The following is a 17,058-nucleotide window of genomic DNA, read 5'->3' as shown; positions in this document are numbered from 1 at the left end:
AGACCATCATTTATGGGCCTTCTTGTCAGCTCTTTATAAAATTTATAAAATCTCTTTATAAATTTATAAAATCTCTTTATAAATCTCTTTATAAAATTATCCCCATTGGACTCAGTTCTATTAATGGAGCCAAAACTCAACACCAATTAAAGGGTGACGGGTCAAAAGCGCGCGAGGACAAAGGCGCGCCGACAACCGAGCGCAGACAACTGAGCGCAGGGCTTAATCGCGCCGAAGAAAAACCGTATTTTAAAGGGCTCTGACGAGGGGGTGTGGGGGGAAACCCCCCCACTCTACTTAATGGGGATCGCGCTGCCTCACGCTGCCATGTTGGGGGTGGGGTTGGGGGGTGTAACCCCCCACATTATACTGAAAACCTAACTTTTTCCCTAAAAAACAGGGAAAAAATTAAGTTTCCAGTATAATGAGAGGGGATTACAACCCCCCCACAACACCAGCGCGATCTCTATTAAGTAAAGTGGGGGGGTTCCCCACCAACACCCCCCCCATCGGAGCCCTTTAAAATACGGTTTTTCTTCGGCGCGATTAAGTCCTGCGCTCAGTTGTCTGCACTCGGTTGTCGGCGCGTCTTTGTCCTCGCACGCTTTAGACTATGAACCAATAAAAGTGAGCGCTAAGTGCTATTCTCTAAATTGCCCTCTGAGTTGCGTGCCTTTTATAGAATACCGCTTAGCACCGTATCCACGCCTAACTTTTAGACACAAAGATTTACACTAAGTGAACTCTGGTGTAAATCCACGTGCCTCAATTGGATCAGGCGCATTCCGTAACATTGTATGCAGATTCTTGACACGCCCGTGCTCCTCTCATCCTCCCTTTTCAGATCACGTGCAAGAATTTATGCATGCAGATTTATGGAATAGTGCTTTACAAGATGCATAAATTCTAATTAATGCCAATTAGCATTGATAATAGATTGTTAGCACCCAATTATCAGCGCTGATTGTCTCATTAAGTAACCAAATTACATGTACATGCATCAGACAAAAACCAGAGGATAGGGTTAAATGGCCATTTTTCTCAATAGAGGGAGGTAAATAGTGGAGTGCCACATGGATCTGTCCTGGGAAGTTTCAAGTTTCAAGTTTAATGGTTCTTTTGATTAATCGCTTAATCATAATTCAAAGCGATGTACAATTTAAAATACATTTAGTGGGAAACAATACAATACAAACTTTAAATAATAACATAATATTAAAAATGGTTCAACATATTCGTAACATAAGGTAAAAAAGGGGTGCGAAATACAATTCATGATAGAAAAGTAGAACAAAAAAGGGAAAATACATGAGGAAGACATATAACAGTAGGGTGCTATTTAACTTATTTACAGTATAAATGATCTAGAAATTGGAACGACAAGTGAGGTGATTAAATTTGTAGATGACATTAAACTGTTCAAAGTTGTTAAAACACATACAGACTGTGAAAAATCGGAAGACTGGGTTCCAAATGACAGATGAAATTTAATGTGGACAAAAGCAAAATGATGCACACTGGCATGAATAACCCAAATCATAGTTACCAGATGCTAGGTTCACCTTGGGGGTCAGCCCCCAAGAAAAAGATCTGGGTGTCATTGTAGGCAATACACTGAAGCCTTCTGCCCAATGTGTGGTAGCAGCCAAAAAAGCAAACAAGATGCTAGGAATTATTAGAATAGGGATAGTAAACAAAACTAAGAATGTTATAATGCCTCTGTATTGCTCCATGGTGTGATCTTACCTCGAGTATTGCATTCATTTCTGGTCGCGTTATCTCAAAAAAGATATAGCGGAACAAGAAAAGGTTCAAAGAAAAGCGACCAAGATGATAAGGGGGATTGAACTCCTCTCGTATGAGGAAAGACTAATGAGGCTAAGGCTCTTCAGCTTGGAAAAGATACAGCTGAGGGGAGATAAGATTGAAGTCTACAAAATCCTGAGTGGTGTGGAACGGGTACAATTGGATCAATATTTTACTTCATCAAAATTTGCAAAGACTAGGGGACACTCAACGAAGTTATAGAGTAATACTTTTAAAACCAATAGGAATAAATATTTTTTTCACTTAGAGAATAGTTAAGTTCTAGAGTGCATTGCCAGAGATTGTGGTACGATTGGTTAACGTAGCTGGTTTAAAAAAAGGTTTGTATTTGTATTTATTTATACCCCGCCTTTCCCAAGGTGGGTCACAGTAGAGGAAAAGTCCTGGAGGGAAAGTCCATATTCTGCTATTGAGACAGACATGGGGGAAGCCATGGATCGGTAGCATGGAATGTTGCTACTCTCTGGGATTCTAGAATCTTGCTACTCTTTGGGGATTCTGAATGGAATGTTGCTACTCTCTGGGATTCCGGAATCTTGCTATTCTTTTAGATTCTGTGTGGAATGTTGCCACTCTTTGGGTTTTTGCCACCGTGAAGACGGGAGACTGGGCTAGATGGACCATTGGCTGAACCCAGTAAGGCTATTCATATGTTCTTATGTTCAAAATTTGGGCAGCTGCACAGTTTTGAGTGCTATATATAGAACTAGGGGATAGTACCTAAGTTGAATCAAAAATGATCATACTGAGTTAATATTGCCCTATCCATGCAATGTCCATTTTTTAACTACCTAACTGTAACCAACACCGTGCATATACTTTGTGGATGGTTATAAATGTTATTTCCTGAAGAACAATGAGTTCTATGTTACTTGTAGGAAGGACCCTATCGGTCTCCATCAGTGACTGATTCTACACTCGCTGCAGAGACATTGGATCAAACTGTTGCCATATTTGATACTGTGGAGGAGTTACTCAAGCATCTTAATCCAGATACCTGGCAAGAAGATCTAGAGAACTTGTACACAGACACTGCTCACTATCGAGGCAGGGCGTACCATGAGAGAAAATCAAAAGGTAAGAAAACATGAAGAGCCCAATATTCAGAGTGATATAAGTAGGCCAGAGAGACTTAAATCAACAAGCAGCAGCTAAATGCCAATATTCAGCAGCACTAAGCTGGGCAGCAACATTGAATATTGGCTCTGACCGCCACCCCCCAAAAAAAAAAGTGGACCAGTCAGGGGCAGGCCAGAGGGTGGTGCTGGGGAGGAGCCAGAGCTTATTCAAAACTCTGTTGATATTCAGCCAGAGCCTGCATAAGAGGAGCGGGTGAATTTAGGACAGCTCAAAAGCTATCCTAAATTTTCCCGCTCATCATATGTGGGCCTCAGCTGAATATCAGGGCGGGGCCTGCAATTTTTCAGGGATTTTTAAAAAATCTACCCCTTCCCATGAATGCCTTCCCTCTCCCCCTCCCCCAGCTGTCATCAGAGCCCTTCCCCATCTGGCAACCAGGTATATAGGGGACCTACCTATATACCTGGTGGTCCAGCAAGGGCCATGGGGGGGGGGGGGCAGGATCACAGCCTTCTCGCTCCTGACCCTCCTCATGGTGTCCTTTCAAAATGGTCACTGTGACCTCTCATGGCAACTCGTACTTCCTGTAGTACCATGAGAGGTCGTGGTGGCGACTTTAATAGGCCGCCGTGAGGGGGCAGAAGCAAGGGGGCTGTGCTCCTGCTCCCAAAAACTCCTGCTGGACCATCAGATATGTAGGTAGACCCAGGAGCCCTACCTACACATGGAAGAGGGTAGCCAGGTTGGGGGGGGGGGGCTTTGATGATGGCAGAGGGAAGGGGAAAGTGGAAGAATTTGAGGAGGGTGGAAAAGGGGGGGTTAACATAGGAAAATACTTATGTGGGTCCTGGCACTGATATCAGGGCATAATGTAACCAGCGGCTGAATATTGTGGAGGGAGGAGAGTTAAGTAAAGATATATTTGTATAAAACAGCTTCTCCTTCTAAATTCCATTTCAGTTTTCTTTAAATGCTTTGTTTGGAAATGTTGTGGTATAAATTTGCATGATGGAATTCAAAACCTTTGTATTGTAGGTTTCATAGAAAGTACTTGATCTCTATAAGTGGCATAAGTCGGTTGTTTCTCATTCCACTTCTATTATCCAGGCTAGATCCGTTAAAGTCAACAACTGATGGACAGATATTCTGCTCTGAGAACAATGTTGCAAATTGCATAAAACTTGAAATATACGAGGGGGGGGGGGGAAAAGACAATCTGATTCGTGCACATTGGTTACCAGTTGAAGATAGAATCAGTTATAAAATCCTACTTTTAACATTTACAACAAAATTAAACAACCAACCAGAGTTCATCAACAGACTTTTAATTCCCTATAATACTTCAAAATCTCTTCGTTCAACGTCTCAGAATCGTCTTGTTATACCTTCTTTAAAATTGATTAATACGATGCGCTCCAACAATTTTGCCGTCACTGCCCCTACTCTCTGGAATTCGCTCCCCAACCATTTGCGCAATGAGTCCGATTTAAAACAATTTAAAGCAAAACTAAAAACATTCGTGTTCCAGGGCGCTTTTGGATAACAACTGTCCTCTTAAGGACAATATCAAATCAAATTGTTACTTTTTACCTTAACCTATTGTACTTTCTCTTCTTTAACGATTGTAGTTCTTCCCCACTTTCCTATTGTTTGAAGTAAGTCCATATGTCTTATCAGTGCTTTATTATGACACTTGGATTTTATCCAGTATCCCCTATTTTAATATGTTTTTATGTAATTTTATATTGTACACCGTTTAGAAAACTGATTAAGTGGTTTAAATTTTTTTTTTTTAACAAACTTGAAACTAAACTTAGAGGGAATGAAACAACTCTTCAAACATTTTCTTTCAAACATCTCAGTCCACTGCTAAAACAGCCCCTGTAAGATACCCGTAGTTTGATTTGCCCATTGTTTGAAGTACGAGACATAAAATTGATTCAGCGTTATCCAGCCACCCTTGCAAGCCCAGGATCCTCATCTTCCCTCTTTATGATCCATGCCTATTTCCTTCCCCTTACCCAACTCAAATACAACATAGTAATGGCACGGCCCTTTGACCCCCCACTCCCGTGTCTTTCCCTCCCTTCTTTCTCCCAGTTAACTCTTCCAAAAATGAAACTAGCACTCTTTATTAGAGGTCACAACTTTATTAACATTCACCAACAACTTTGCACATATATGAAAAAAAAATCATCAATATAAATTGTTTAGAATTGTACCTATTGTAAAACAATGGCAGGAAAAGCAACATATTTTCAAAGGGAAAATCCCATGAGGGAAAAAGTGCTGGGAATAGAGACACAATACAAAGAACAAAGATAGACCCCCCCCCAGCACTCTCTCCCCCCCCCCACACACACACAGATTGAGGATGTTGTGACAGTAAAGTTTCCTTATGGAGTCTTAATGCAGCCTTGTTAAAAGATGATCACTTCAAAACGCTTATTAAGAATTCCATGATTGAATGCTTTCATTTTAATGATTCTAGGTTGGTGTCTATGTCAACTACCGTATTTTCACTCATATACCGCGCACCCGTGTAAAAGCACACACAGGTAAAGCGCGCGGGAAAATGTAATTTATGTAAAGAAATTTTTATATAGCGCACACACCCGTATACCGTGCATGCCGCCCCGACTCTCCCGTCGCCGCCCGACTCTCCTTTCGTCTGCCCCGACTCTCCTCTGGCCGCCCCGACTCTCCTCTGACCGCCCCGACTCTCCTTTCGCCCGCCCCGACTCTCCTCTCCCCCTTGAAGTCCTGTCCCCACCCTGAAAGCCTGATGCCCCCCCCGACGTCCGATTCACCCCCCTGCAGGACCGCTCGCACCCCCACCACGATGGACCACTCGCACTCGCACCGCACCCGCACCCCCACCCCGAAGGACCGCTCGCACTCCCACAGCCTCCCCCCCAAAATGGAGAAGCTGCCTACCGTTGTCCTGCTGCTTCCTCTACTGGTGGTCCCGCCCCTTCTCTGAGCCCTGCGTTATATGCGTGAAAATACGATAAATGGGAACCTCTCAATGCTATGCTGAGAAATGTGATTCTAAATTACATGGTAGGGAAAAATAAATACAGTGATGCCTTAGAATCCAAACTTAATCCGTTCAAATAAGGAGAAAGAATTTAAGACTAGTCAATTTTCCAAAAGCTCTATTGATTTCCCCTTTTGATATGGCGAGGAAATATTTTGCTTAGATCTTGAAGGTAACCAAATTGAAAATTCAAGTGTCCACCCTCGGCAATAGGTGGACCCTTGAATTTTCAATTTGGTTCCTGGATAGTGTGGGTGTCCGTGCTCATATCAAAAGGGGAAATCAATAGAGCTTTTGGAAAATCGACTAGTCTTAAATTCTTTCTCCTTATTTGAACGGATTAAGTTTGGATTCTAAGGCATCACTGTATTTATTTTTCCCTACCATGTAATTTAGAATCATGCTAGATTTTGAAGGTACCATCAGAGGCTATTGGCTCCTTTTATCAGGCGTGCTAGGGGTGTTAGCGCGTCAAATATTTCATCACGCGTTAACCCCTGCGGCAAGCCTAAAAACTAACACCTCGTCAATGGAGGCATTAGCGACTAGCGCGGCAGGCGGTTGAACGCGCGGCATTCCGTGCGCTAGCCGCCTACCGCACCTTGATAAAAGGAGCCCTATGCCATCTTTGGTCAGTGCCCAATACTTGTTATTGGGATCATTTATTAAAAGACATGGAAAAGGTCAGATGGAACAACTCGCAGGTCCTTTTACTAAGGTGCAGTAGCCGATTTAGCACACGCTAATCGATGTCACACACGCTAAACGTTAATGCATCCATAGACTATAATGGGCGCATTAGTGTTTAGCGTGCGCTAAAACACTTAGCGTGCCTTTGTAAAAGAGGGGGTCAGTCTAACTGAATTTTTGGAGTCACAATTTGAAGTGATCACCCAAAGAACTACTTTGTTGTTAGCCTTTGAATTTGAATCAGATATGAATAATATTTTATACTAGTCTTATAGCCCGTTACATTAACAGGTGCTAGAATATATGTGTGTGTGTGTCTGTCTTTATTTCTTTTTCTCTCTCATTAGCCGCTTTCTGTGTTTTTTTTGGGGGGGGGTTTCCTTGGCTGTCCACACCCACCCCTTGCCTGTTCCCCGTCCATTATCCCTTCCTTTTACCTCCCTTGTGTCTAGGCCCAGTCTCCTTATCACACCTGTATTCCTTTTCAGCCCCTTCTCTCACAACTCACCTTTTGCAGTCCCAAGCTCCAGCGCTCTTCTCTGAACTGTCTTCTTTTAACAGCCTCCTACATCAGGTCTCTTTACCCAAGAGCCCCCCTTTAAAGCCTCTTTCCCTCACATGTCCCCTTTTTACAGCCCCAGCTCCAAACCCCTTTTTAGCCCCCCCCAGCCCCCTTCTCACATCTTTTCCCTTTCAGCCTCCAGGCCCAGCCCCCTTTATACAGTATGTCCCTTTGCAGCCTCCTTCTCACACATATCCCCTTTTCTGCCCCCTTCTCTTACCCCTTTTCCGGGCATACGATCTTGCACCAGGGGAGTTTACTTGGGGTGGGGGGTGGTCACAGCCGCAGGCATTGGGAGGAGTTTTTGTTGTTGCTTGGGGGGAGGGGGGGTTCGGGAAATCGGGGGTGCCGCTGGTCTGTTACATGTTTCATCCGAAGGTGAACGCCAGTCCCAACTCTGAGCGATCCTCCGCACAAACTGATTCCCCGCTTGACCTCCCTTACCCGGGTTGCGTTAGCCAGCGCTAATGTGCGCGAGCGGCTCTAGCACCGGCTTCTCCACCCGGACCTTAAGCACGCGCCGCGCTCCGTCTCTTAGCTACCCGGAAGTACCGGGCTTCACTCGTCTGCTCCCAGTAGGCTAAGAGAGAGGGGGGGAGTGGCTGCCGTGGTGATCTGGCCGACTCCCTGGTGACAGGAGCCGCGGTGGCACCTTTAAAGTGAAAAAATAACTTTGGTAAGGGAGCCGGCCAACTGGCAGTTCAAGTTGGAGCTTTGCTCTGGCCTGCTCCCTGCCCGCCTTGCCATATTGTATTTTTTTATTTGAAAGATGCAGCGGTGGCTCCTCTCATGATTCCCACCTACGTCGGAAGTCTGACGCAGGCGGGGATCGTGAGAGGAGCCACCGCCGCGTCTTTCAACTAAAAAATACAATACGGCAGGGAGCAGGCCAGACTGAAAAACAGCTAGGAGCAGCATAGTAAGGCAAGGAGCAGGGCAGAGGGAAGAACAGCACAGCTGACAGCCGCCGCGTCCGACATCCGCCTCGGGGAGGAGAGAGGACTTCAGGCAAGGAGCAGGGCAGAGCAAAAAACAGCACGGGCCGACAGCCGCACGGAAAACGGACGCACGCGATGGGAGTGCGCATGCGCGGCCTAGCGTTTTATTATATTAGATTTATATTTTCATTATATGTGTTGAAATTTCCTAGTTAATATGTGATACTATTTGAGTACAAATTTTATTCCTTCTTTGACCCAAGTCAGTTATTGGATTTTTTATTTTGTCTGCTAAAGAGGAATTAAAAGTCACAGTATAACCGCTGTGCTGGCTTTTAGGGATGTTAGAGGAAGATGCGGTAACTCATGTAAAAAGAATTGTTTTTCCTTAATATTATTTCTTTCCTATCTTGGATCATATTGCCTTTTATTGTGGACTAAATGATGAGTTTGTTATTTCAATTGTAATGTTATTTTCAATTGTAATGATTAATTCTTATTCCTTTTTCTGTTTTATCACAGAAGTTCTGTGGTATGTAATTATTAAAAAAATTAAAAATAAATAATTAAAAAAAGAAAAAAGAAAACTGTAATGTCCCAGTTGGAGAAAGAGTTGGAGAAGCAACATTCTCAATTGAATCATCCAATATGATTACTAAAATACAATTAAACACAAATATAGGGCTCCTTTTACGAAGCCGCATTAGCGGCTCTATTGTATGTACTTTTTTAGCGTGCGCTAACCCCTGCGCTAGCCGAAAAACTACCACCTGCTCAAGAGGAGGCGGTAGCGGCTAGCGAGGCCAGCAGATTAGCACGCGCTATTACGCGCGTTAAATCGCTAACGCAGCTTTGTAAAAGGAGCCCATAGTGTGTTTGTGGAATGCAGAATCTAGTAAATCCTTTACGTCTGAGCAAAGCGCATTATTATTCCGAGAATTAGAAAAAGTGGTGACGTTCTCAGAAATGAAGTGGAGAAATGTCCAAGTTTCTTTTGCATTTGGATTTTTACAAAGCCATCTGAGCGGTTCACAGTCTAATCAGGTCCTCTCCCTATCTGTCCAGGCAGGCTCACAATTTAACAAGTTCAGTATGCCTGATAGATTTAAGTCAATTTGAATAAATCAGACTATCAGAGTGATGTTGAAATACAGTAATTCAGCTTCTACTTATTTTCTGCTTCTTATTTACATTGCCTTAGAAACATAGAAACATAGAAATAGATGGCAGATAAGGGCCACGGCCCATCTAGTCTGCCCACCCCAATGACCCTCCCCTACCTTTCTCTGTGAATAGATCCCACGTGTCTATCCCATTTGGCCTTAAAATCAGGCACCCTGCTGGCCTAAAATAACCTGAAGTGGAAGACTATTCCAGCGATCAACCACCTTTTTCAGTGAAAAAGAATTTCCTCGTGTCCCCGTGCAGTTTCCCGCCCCTGATTTTCCACGGATGCCCCCTTGTTGATGCGGGACCCTTGAAAAAGAAGATATCTTCTTCCACCTCGATGCGGTCCATGAGATACTTGAATGTCTCGATCATGTCACCCCTCTCTCTGCGTTCCTCGAGTGAGTACAGCTGCAACTTATCCAGCCGATCCTCGTACGGGAGATCCTTGAGTCCCGAGACCATCCGGGTGGCCATTCTCTGGACCGACTCCAGTCTCAGCACATCCTTACGGTAATGCGGCCTCCAGAATTGCAGACAGTATTCCAGGTGGGGCCTCACCATGGATCTATACAATTGCCTTGGGTGAATCTTTTCATAAAGGTGGTAAATAAATTCCAATAAATAAATATTTAGATTTAACTTACATCTTTTCCCCTTGCAGTTGAAGATAATTCACAGTCAGGTACAGTAGGTGTTTCCCTGTCCATGGTAGGCTCACAATCCATGTTTGTTTGTTTTTTGTTTTTTTAAATAATCTTTATTCATTTTAAAATAATTTCAATAAGTGAAAAACAATGAATAAAACATATACACTATAGACATCACTTAAAATATTACAACATTCTTACAGACCAATAACCCTCCCACCCAAATTATTATTTATCATTCAAGAATCTATAGATCTAGCATAATTCCGTAATTCACTACATATTTTAAACATAAAATTACACATTGCTCACAATCCATGTTTATACCTTAGGTCACACATGTCAAACACAAGGCCTGGCCATGCAGCCCCAGTCCCAGTGGCATTCCAAGCACCTGAATGCACTGCCCCACTACCAGCGACGTTCCAAGCTCCTCACCATGCTGCCTCGGTACCCATTTGCAGGCAGAAGGACCCAGTCCCAGTGTAAAAGCTAGGTTGGAGTAGGGCGCACCACACAAGTTCCTGACCGCGCCACAGGTGTCTGAGGGTGAGGAAGGATCTATACTTTTACCAAAACTAAGTATCTTATTTAAAAATTTGGCCCGTGACTTAGCCTGTGTTTTAGATTTCGGCCCCTTATGTGATTGAGTTTGACACCCCTGCCATAGGTAATGGAAAGTTAAAGGTCCAAGGCCACAAGGAGCCACTGTGGAATTTGAACCAGGCTCTCCTAACCATTAGACCTCTGGGCTTTACCAGTGACATTGCAAGGGTGAGTGGTGCCTCCCTCCCCACTCCTTCCTGACTCCCCCCCTTCCCTCATACTTCTTTCATTTTCCCGGTGTGAACAGCATCAGGAACTTGCTGCCCACATCGGTGTCGGCTCTCTCTCTGACATCACTTCTGGAAGTGATGTCAGAGGGAGAGCCAACACCGATGCGGGCAGCAAGCTCCTGATGTTACTCGCGGGCCGGGAAAATAAAAGAAGTTTGGGGATAGGGAAGGGATGGATGTGCGCGGGGGGGGATAGGGAAGGATTCAGGGTGGAGAGGAGGACAGGTGCCGGCACCCTCACCAAGATGGCGCCTGGGGCGGACCCCTCCTCTTACTACGCCATTGGGCTTTACTAATTTTTAAGCCTGGGCCTCTTTGGATCCAAATGAGCTAGAGAGGAGCCATCAAATATTTTCTTGTGCAAGGCCTTAACACTGCTGATCAGTGTACGCCAATGGCATCCAACCCACCAGCCTGCTTTCTGACTCTTTATTTTCTATGTATCCTCAAGGACACAGGCATTTCCAAGTATATTGAGGCTCTTCCTCACATTCATTTCCCCCTTTCTGTCATGAGCTTCGGTAAAGAAGCAGAGAAGAGCAGAAGAAAAAAAAAAAAAAGCTAGAATGATGATGGCGACCACCCTAGAGGTCTCCAAGAGTCGCCACTGGCTCCTGGGCCTTACATTGAAGAACACTGCATTTGACGACCCTTCTACTACTTCTTGGAGAATCTACCCTTATTTTTTATTTCTCAGTCTGTGCATCAGAAGCTACATCATGTAACTGGTAATTGTACCATAGGTTGCATAGGTAGGAAGCATAAGAAGGTACGTATTTAAGGACCATTCTGTAAAGACAACATAGGTGCCTGTATGCCCTTAGGAAAGTATAAACATCAAGTACTTGTGTACTGTACATAGGTATTTCATAACTTTGCCTTTGCTTCAGCCAAAATACACTCTGAACTTACCCACATAAGATCATGTAAAAATACTTGTGTTCTTGTCATTGAGCATACTTGGAGTAATTTTATTAAAGTCCCTTTCTCCAGGTAGAACAAGTTTTGCCCACAAATCGGTTTATAAAATTAGCCCCTAAGCAGGAGATAGAAGCAGCCGAGAGTGCCTTGAATCTGCATAAATCCCTTGGGATGGACGGCTTTGAAGTTGAATTCTATGTAGCTTTCAAAAAACTCTCGATCCTGAGACTGAAGCAACTATTTCAGGAATTTTATATTTCAGGGTCAAACGTCTGGAACCTTTCTGAAAGCAATAACTGTGCTAATTCCAAAGCCAGATAAGGACCCACTGGAGCCAAAAAAACTACTGGCCAATTATACTTATTATTGCCGAATGCAAAATACTAGTACGAAGCAAAACCCCTTGGCTAGACAGAGGGGCACCTTAGCATGCCTGAGCCCCCACACCCCTTCTCTTTCCTTAGAATAGCACAACTAGATTTGAGTCGGATAGCTTCTCCCTCCCCCCACCCCATTTACATGGCAGTTACTGAGCAGTGATAGAGCAATTTTGATAACTAAATTTACTGGAATAGGGAACATCTGTTTTCATTTCTATGATGGGCAATGTGAATGCTCAGTCTGTTCTTTTCAGCACAAATTTAGCATCCAGCACCCTGGTTTTTCACCCCTAATGTAGGGGGTGGCAGGGAGTCAGACAAGTGTTGCCCCCTTGCTTCCAGAAGACCTTGTCAAGACCACTTCACATATTCATTCAAAAGTGATGTGTTGATGTTTACCCTGAATATTCTTAAACTGTCATCCTGGGAAACTTTATTCACTTATGCGGATGATATTTTCATATTGATAGAGATAGATCTGGATACTACTGATCTAGTATCTAAAGTGAATCTCTGTGTATCTAAAGTGAATCTCTGGGCTCAGTCGGTCCGGATGAAGCTTAATACAACTAAAACCAAATTACAGTGGTGCCTCACACAACGAACTTAATTCGTTCCAGGAGCAAGTTTGTTATGCGAAAAGTTCGTTATGTGAAACGCGTTAAGCGCAGTGACTAACGACTGCCTGCAGTGCCTGCGCGGAAGGATGCAATACATCGGCAGCGATCGTGGAAGCTCGGGCGACTTCGTTGTGTGAAACGAAGTTCGTTGTATGAATCATGACATGAAGTTCGTTGTGTGCAGCGTTCGCTGTGCGAGGCGTTCTTTATGCGAGGCACCACTGTATTATGGTTAGGCCCAAAATTGCATTGTCTTCCCCTTTCTATAGCTTTGGTTTCTGGATCCTCCTTACAGATTGAGTTTTCTGCCAAGGTTTTGGGAGTCCTCTGACTCCGCTCTCTCTTTTAATGATCAAATTAACTCTGTGGTCAAGAAATGTTTTTTTAACCTGCGTTAGTTGAGGAAGGTCGGACACCTCTTTTATCATCGTCATTTTTCTATATTAGTTCAGTCAATTATATTATCTCGCCTTGATTACTGCAATGTTACCTACCTCAGAACCACAAAAACTTGTCTTTATAGATTGCAACTGATTCAAAAACTGCTGCGAAATTGATCTTTGGGAAACCTAAATTTGATCATGTGACTCCGTTGCTCCAGAGTCTCCATTGGCTCCCGGTTTATTTTAGAGTTCAATTTAAATGTGCTTGTATTGTTATTAAAATCCTATATGGTATCTTTTTACTCCTCTCCTTACTTTATCTTGGAATGCTTACAGACTTTCTTTTGCAAGAGGTAACCAACAATTTAAATTATCTCTTCCTTCCAAAAAAGGGATTAAAGGAGTCAATCTCTGATCTTTAAGTTTTCTCCATTTCTTTTAAGGAGTTCCGGCTCACTTCAATTTTTTCGCGAATCTTTAAAAACTACTTTATTTGCTAAACACTTTGAAAATTAATTTCCCGAAAATTAGTCTTACTTTTTATGGTTTTTATTTGTTAAATTAATTATTGTAAACCGAGTCGAGCTTTCTTAGAATGATGACTCGGTATATAAAGCCAAGCCTTAGATTAGATTAGATTACAGCTATCCCCTGATGTGGAGAAAGCATAGTTTCTGTGGGAGGGATTTTGGATGACAGGTTGGCTAATATGGTAGTTGTAAAGCAGTGGTCTCAAACTCGCGGCCCGGGGACCACATGCGGCCCGCCAGGTACTATTCTGAGGCCCTTGGTACATTTATCATAATCACAAAAGTAAAATAAAACAGTTTCTTGATTATATGTCTCTTTAGCTATAAATTACAATATTATTATTAAGACTTAACTAAAAGGAAAGATTTATAAACTATAAAGAGTTGTACCTCATGCAAAATTGTCATTTCTTTAATAAGACATTAACTATTTTTTTTCTGAGGCCCTCCAAGTACCTACAAATCCAAAATGTGGCCCTGCAAAGGGTTTGAGTTTGAGACCACTGTTGTAAAGGCCATCGACAGGCAGCCTGCATATTGTTCTCTGATTGTGGAGCTCTTGCAAGTTTTTGTTCTATCTTGTTTGTTTGAATGTGGTTTTTTTTTAGATGTGTGCTTGGCTTTGATAATGAGATTGTTGGTGCTCTTCTTAATAATAATAATAATCAGTTTATATACCGCAAGGCAGTAAAGTTCTATGCGATTTACAATAGTTAAAAAAAAAAACCAATAAAAGAAGTTGAATAGAACTAAAAAAAGTTAAAAGCCAATAATTAAAGACACTAAAATGATCAAAATAGTACATAATAAAATTTTTATGAATTAGTTGCCTAAATACTTCAAAAACAGATATGTTTTTAGATGTCTCCTAAATTCCCCATAAGTGTCAGTAAGCAAAAGCAATTGTTCTAAATCCTTACCCCATAACACTGCTTGATATGAAGAAAGATTTTGATGATGTTTTTTAAGTTTACATCCTCTAACAGGCGGAAAAACAAAATTCAGATGTGAGTTTCTCTTATGTCTGTTGATTGCAAAAGAGAAAAGCTCAATTATATATTTGGGAGCTAAACCAAACAAAGCCTTAAAACAGAAGCAACCAAACTTAAACTTCACCCGCGCCTCCTTTGGCAGCCAATGCAGTACTCGATAGGTCTCGACAGGTCATATTTCTTCAACCTAAAAATCAGCCTGACCCCCACATTTTGTACTATTCGCAATCGTTGCATATTCTTCTGGAAAATTGCCAAATAGGCAATATTGCAGTAATCAAGGTGGCTTAGTATAAGAGACTGTACCAAAACTCTAAATGATGAAACATCAAAATACGCCCTAACGGATCGAAGCTTCCAAAGAGTAAAGAAAGCCATTCTGACCAAAGAGTCCACCTGGTTCTTCATAATCATGCCCTGGTCCAGTATTATTCCCCAAACCTTAATGGTAGATTGAATAGGATAGCTGAATTTATTTATACGCAATGATGTTTTAGTATCAAACGGATGTGGCGACGCTACAAAAAACTTTGGTTTTTTCTGAGTTAAGTTTCAGTCTAAATTCAGTCATCCATTGCTCCATTAGACCTAATACTTCTGTTACTTTAGGAATAACTTCAGAAAGAGAAATAGCAAATGGAATAATGATCGTAAAATCATCTGCATAACTAAACAGCTTTATCCCCCGCTGGAACCCCAGATGAATTATTCCAAATACCTGAAAGATCATTATTGAAATGAACTTAATAGGTGCGAGACATGAGAAAGCCCTGAAAGCATTCTAATACCTCTCCTCTAATACCAATAACATCCAAACATTGCAGCAATTTCCCATGGTCCACTCAATCAAATGGACATGTTTTGGTGGATTGACACCCAACATAGCCAACTACCCTGTGGAGACGCAAAAGCAGTGGTCTCAAACTCAAACCTTTTGCAGGGCCACATTTTGGATTTGTAGGCACTCGGAGGGCCGCAGAAAAAAATAGTTAATGTCTTATTAAAGAAATGACAATTTTGCATGAGGTAAAACTCTTTATAGTTTATAAATCTTTCCTTTTGGCTAAGTCTTAATAATAATATTGTAATTTATAGCTAAAGAGACATATGATCAAGAAACTGTTTTAATTTACTTTTGTGATTATGATAAACATACCGATGGCCTCAAAATAGTAATAATAATAATAATAATAACTTTATTCTTATATACCGCCATACCCATCGAGTTCTAGGCAGTTTACAACAATTAACAAATGGTCTGCATTGACAAGCTTATTTACAACATGTTACAAGCAGATTTACAAATAAATTACCTGTAGATTTACAGTAAATTTGAGGCTTGTGTTCTTCACCAACGATTCGGGCCGCGTGGGAGCCCTGCTCCGCCCCCCGAAACCCTACTGACCTGCTCTGCCTTTAAAACAGCTCCTCTGCCATCGGGAGCTGCTTGTGTTCTTCACCAACGATTCGGGCCGCGTGGGAGCCCTGCTCCGCCCCCCGAAACCCTACTGACCTGCTCTGCCTTTAAAACAGCTCCTCTGCCATCGGGAGCTGCTTGTGTTCTTCACCAACGATTCGGGCCGCGTGGGAGCCCTGCTCCGCCCCCCGAAACCCTACTGACCTGCTCTGCCTTTAAAACAGCTCCTCTGCCATCGGGAGCTGCTTGTGTTCTTCACCAACGATTCGGGCCGCGTGGGAGCCCTGCTCCGCCCCCCGAAACCCTACTGACCTGCTCTGCCTTTAAAACAGCTCCTCTGCCATCGGGAGCTGCTTGTGTTCTTCACCAACGATTCGGGCCGCGTGGGAGCCCTGCTCCGCCCCCCGAAACCCTACTGACCTGCTCTGCCTTTAAAACAGCTCCTCTGCCATCGGGAGCTGCTTGTGTTCTTCACCAACGATTCGGGCCGCGTGGGAGCCCTGCTCCGCCCCCCGAAACCCTACTGACCTGCTCTGCCTTTAAAACAGCTCCTCTGCCATCGGGAGCTGCTTGTGTTCTTCACCAACGATTCGGGCCGCGTGGGAGCCCTGCTCCGCCCCCCGAAACCCTACTGACCTGCTCTGCCTTTAAAACAGCTCCTCTGCCATCGGGAGCTGCTTGTGTTCTTCACCAACGATTCGGGCCGCGTGGGAGCCCTGCTCCGCCCCCCCGAAACCCTACTGACCTGCTCTGCCTTTAAAACAGCTCCTCTGCCATCGGGAGCTGCTTGTGTTCTTCACCAACGATTCGGGCCGCGTGGGAGCCCTGCTCCGCCCCCCGAAACCCTACTGACCTGCTCTGCCTTTAAAACAGCTCCTCTGCCATCGGGAGCTGCTTGTGTTCTTCACCAACGATTCGGGCCGCGTGGGAGCCCTGCTCCGCCCCCCGAAACCCTACTGACCTGCTCTGCCTTTAAAACAGCTCCTCTGCCATCGGGAGCTGCTTGTGTTCTTCACCAACGATTC

The 17,058-nt window shown here is 43.4% G+C and overlaps 1 protein-coding gene across 3 annotated transcripts in view; it reads left to right on the top strand.

The window, feature by feature from the left end:
- The window catches only part of PDGFD (platelet derived growth factor D), a 335,184-nt gene that overhangs the window by 248,953 nt on the left and 69,173 nt on the right, over positions 1-17,058 (top strand). For all 3 annotated transcript variants that reach the window (XM_033950339.1, XM_033950337.1, XM_033950338.1), the window contains one exon: positions 2,706-2,904. In XM_033950339.1, the coding sequence (XP_033806230.1) occupies positions 2,706-2,904 (199 nt within the window). The remainder of the gene's footprint in view (positions 1-2,705; positions 2,905-17,058) is intronic.

The sequence above is a fragment of the Geotrypetes seraphini genome, chromosome 6 (assembly GCF_902459505.1).
Source record: "Geotrypetes seraphini chromosome 6, aGeoSer1.1, whole genome shotgun sequence".
NCBI lineage: Eukaryota > Metazoa > Chordata > Amphibia > Gymnophiona > Dermophiidae > Geotrypetes > Geotrypetes seraphini.
This window is presented reverse-complemented; position numbering and strand designations above follow the sequence as displayed.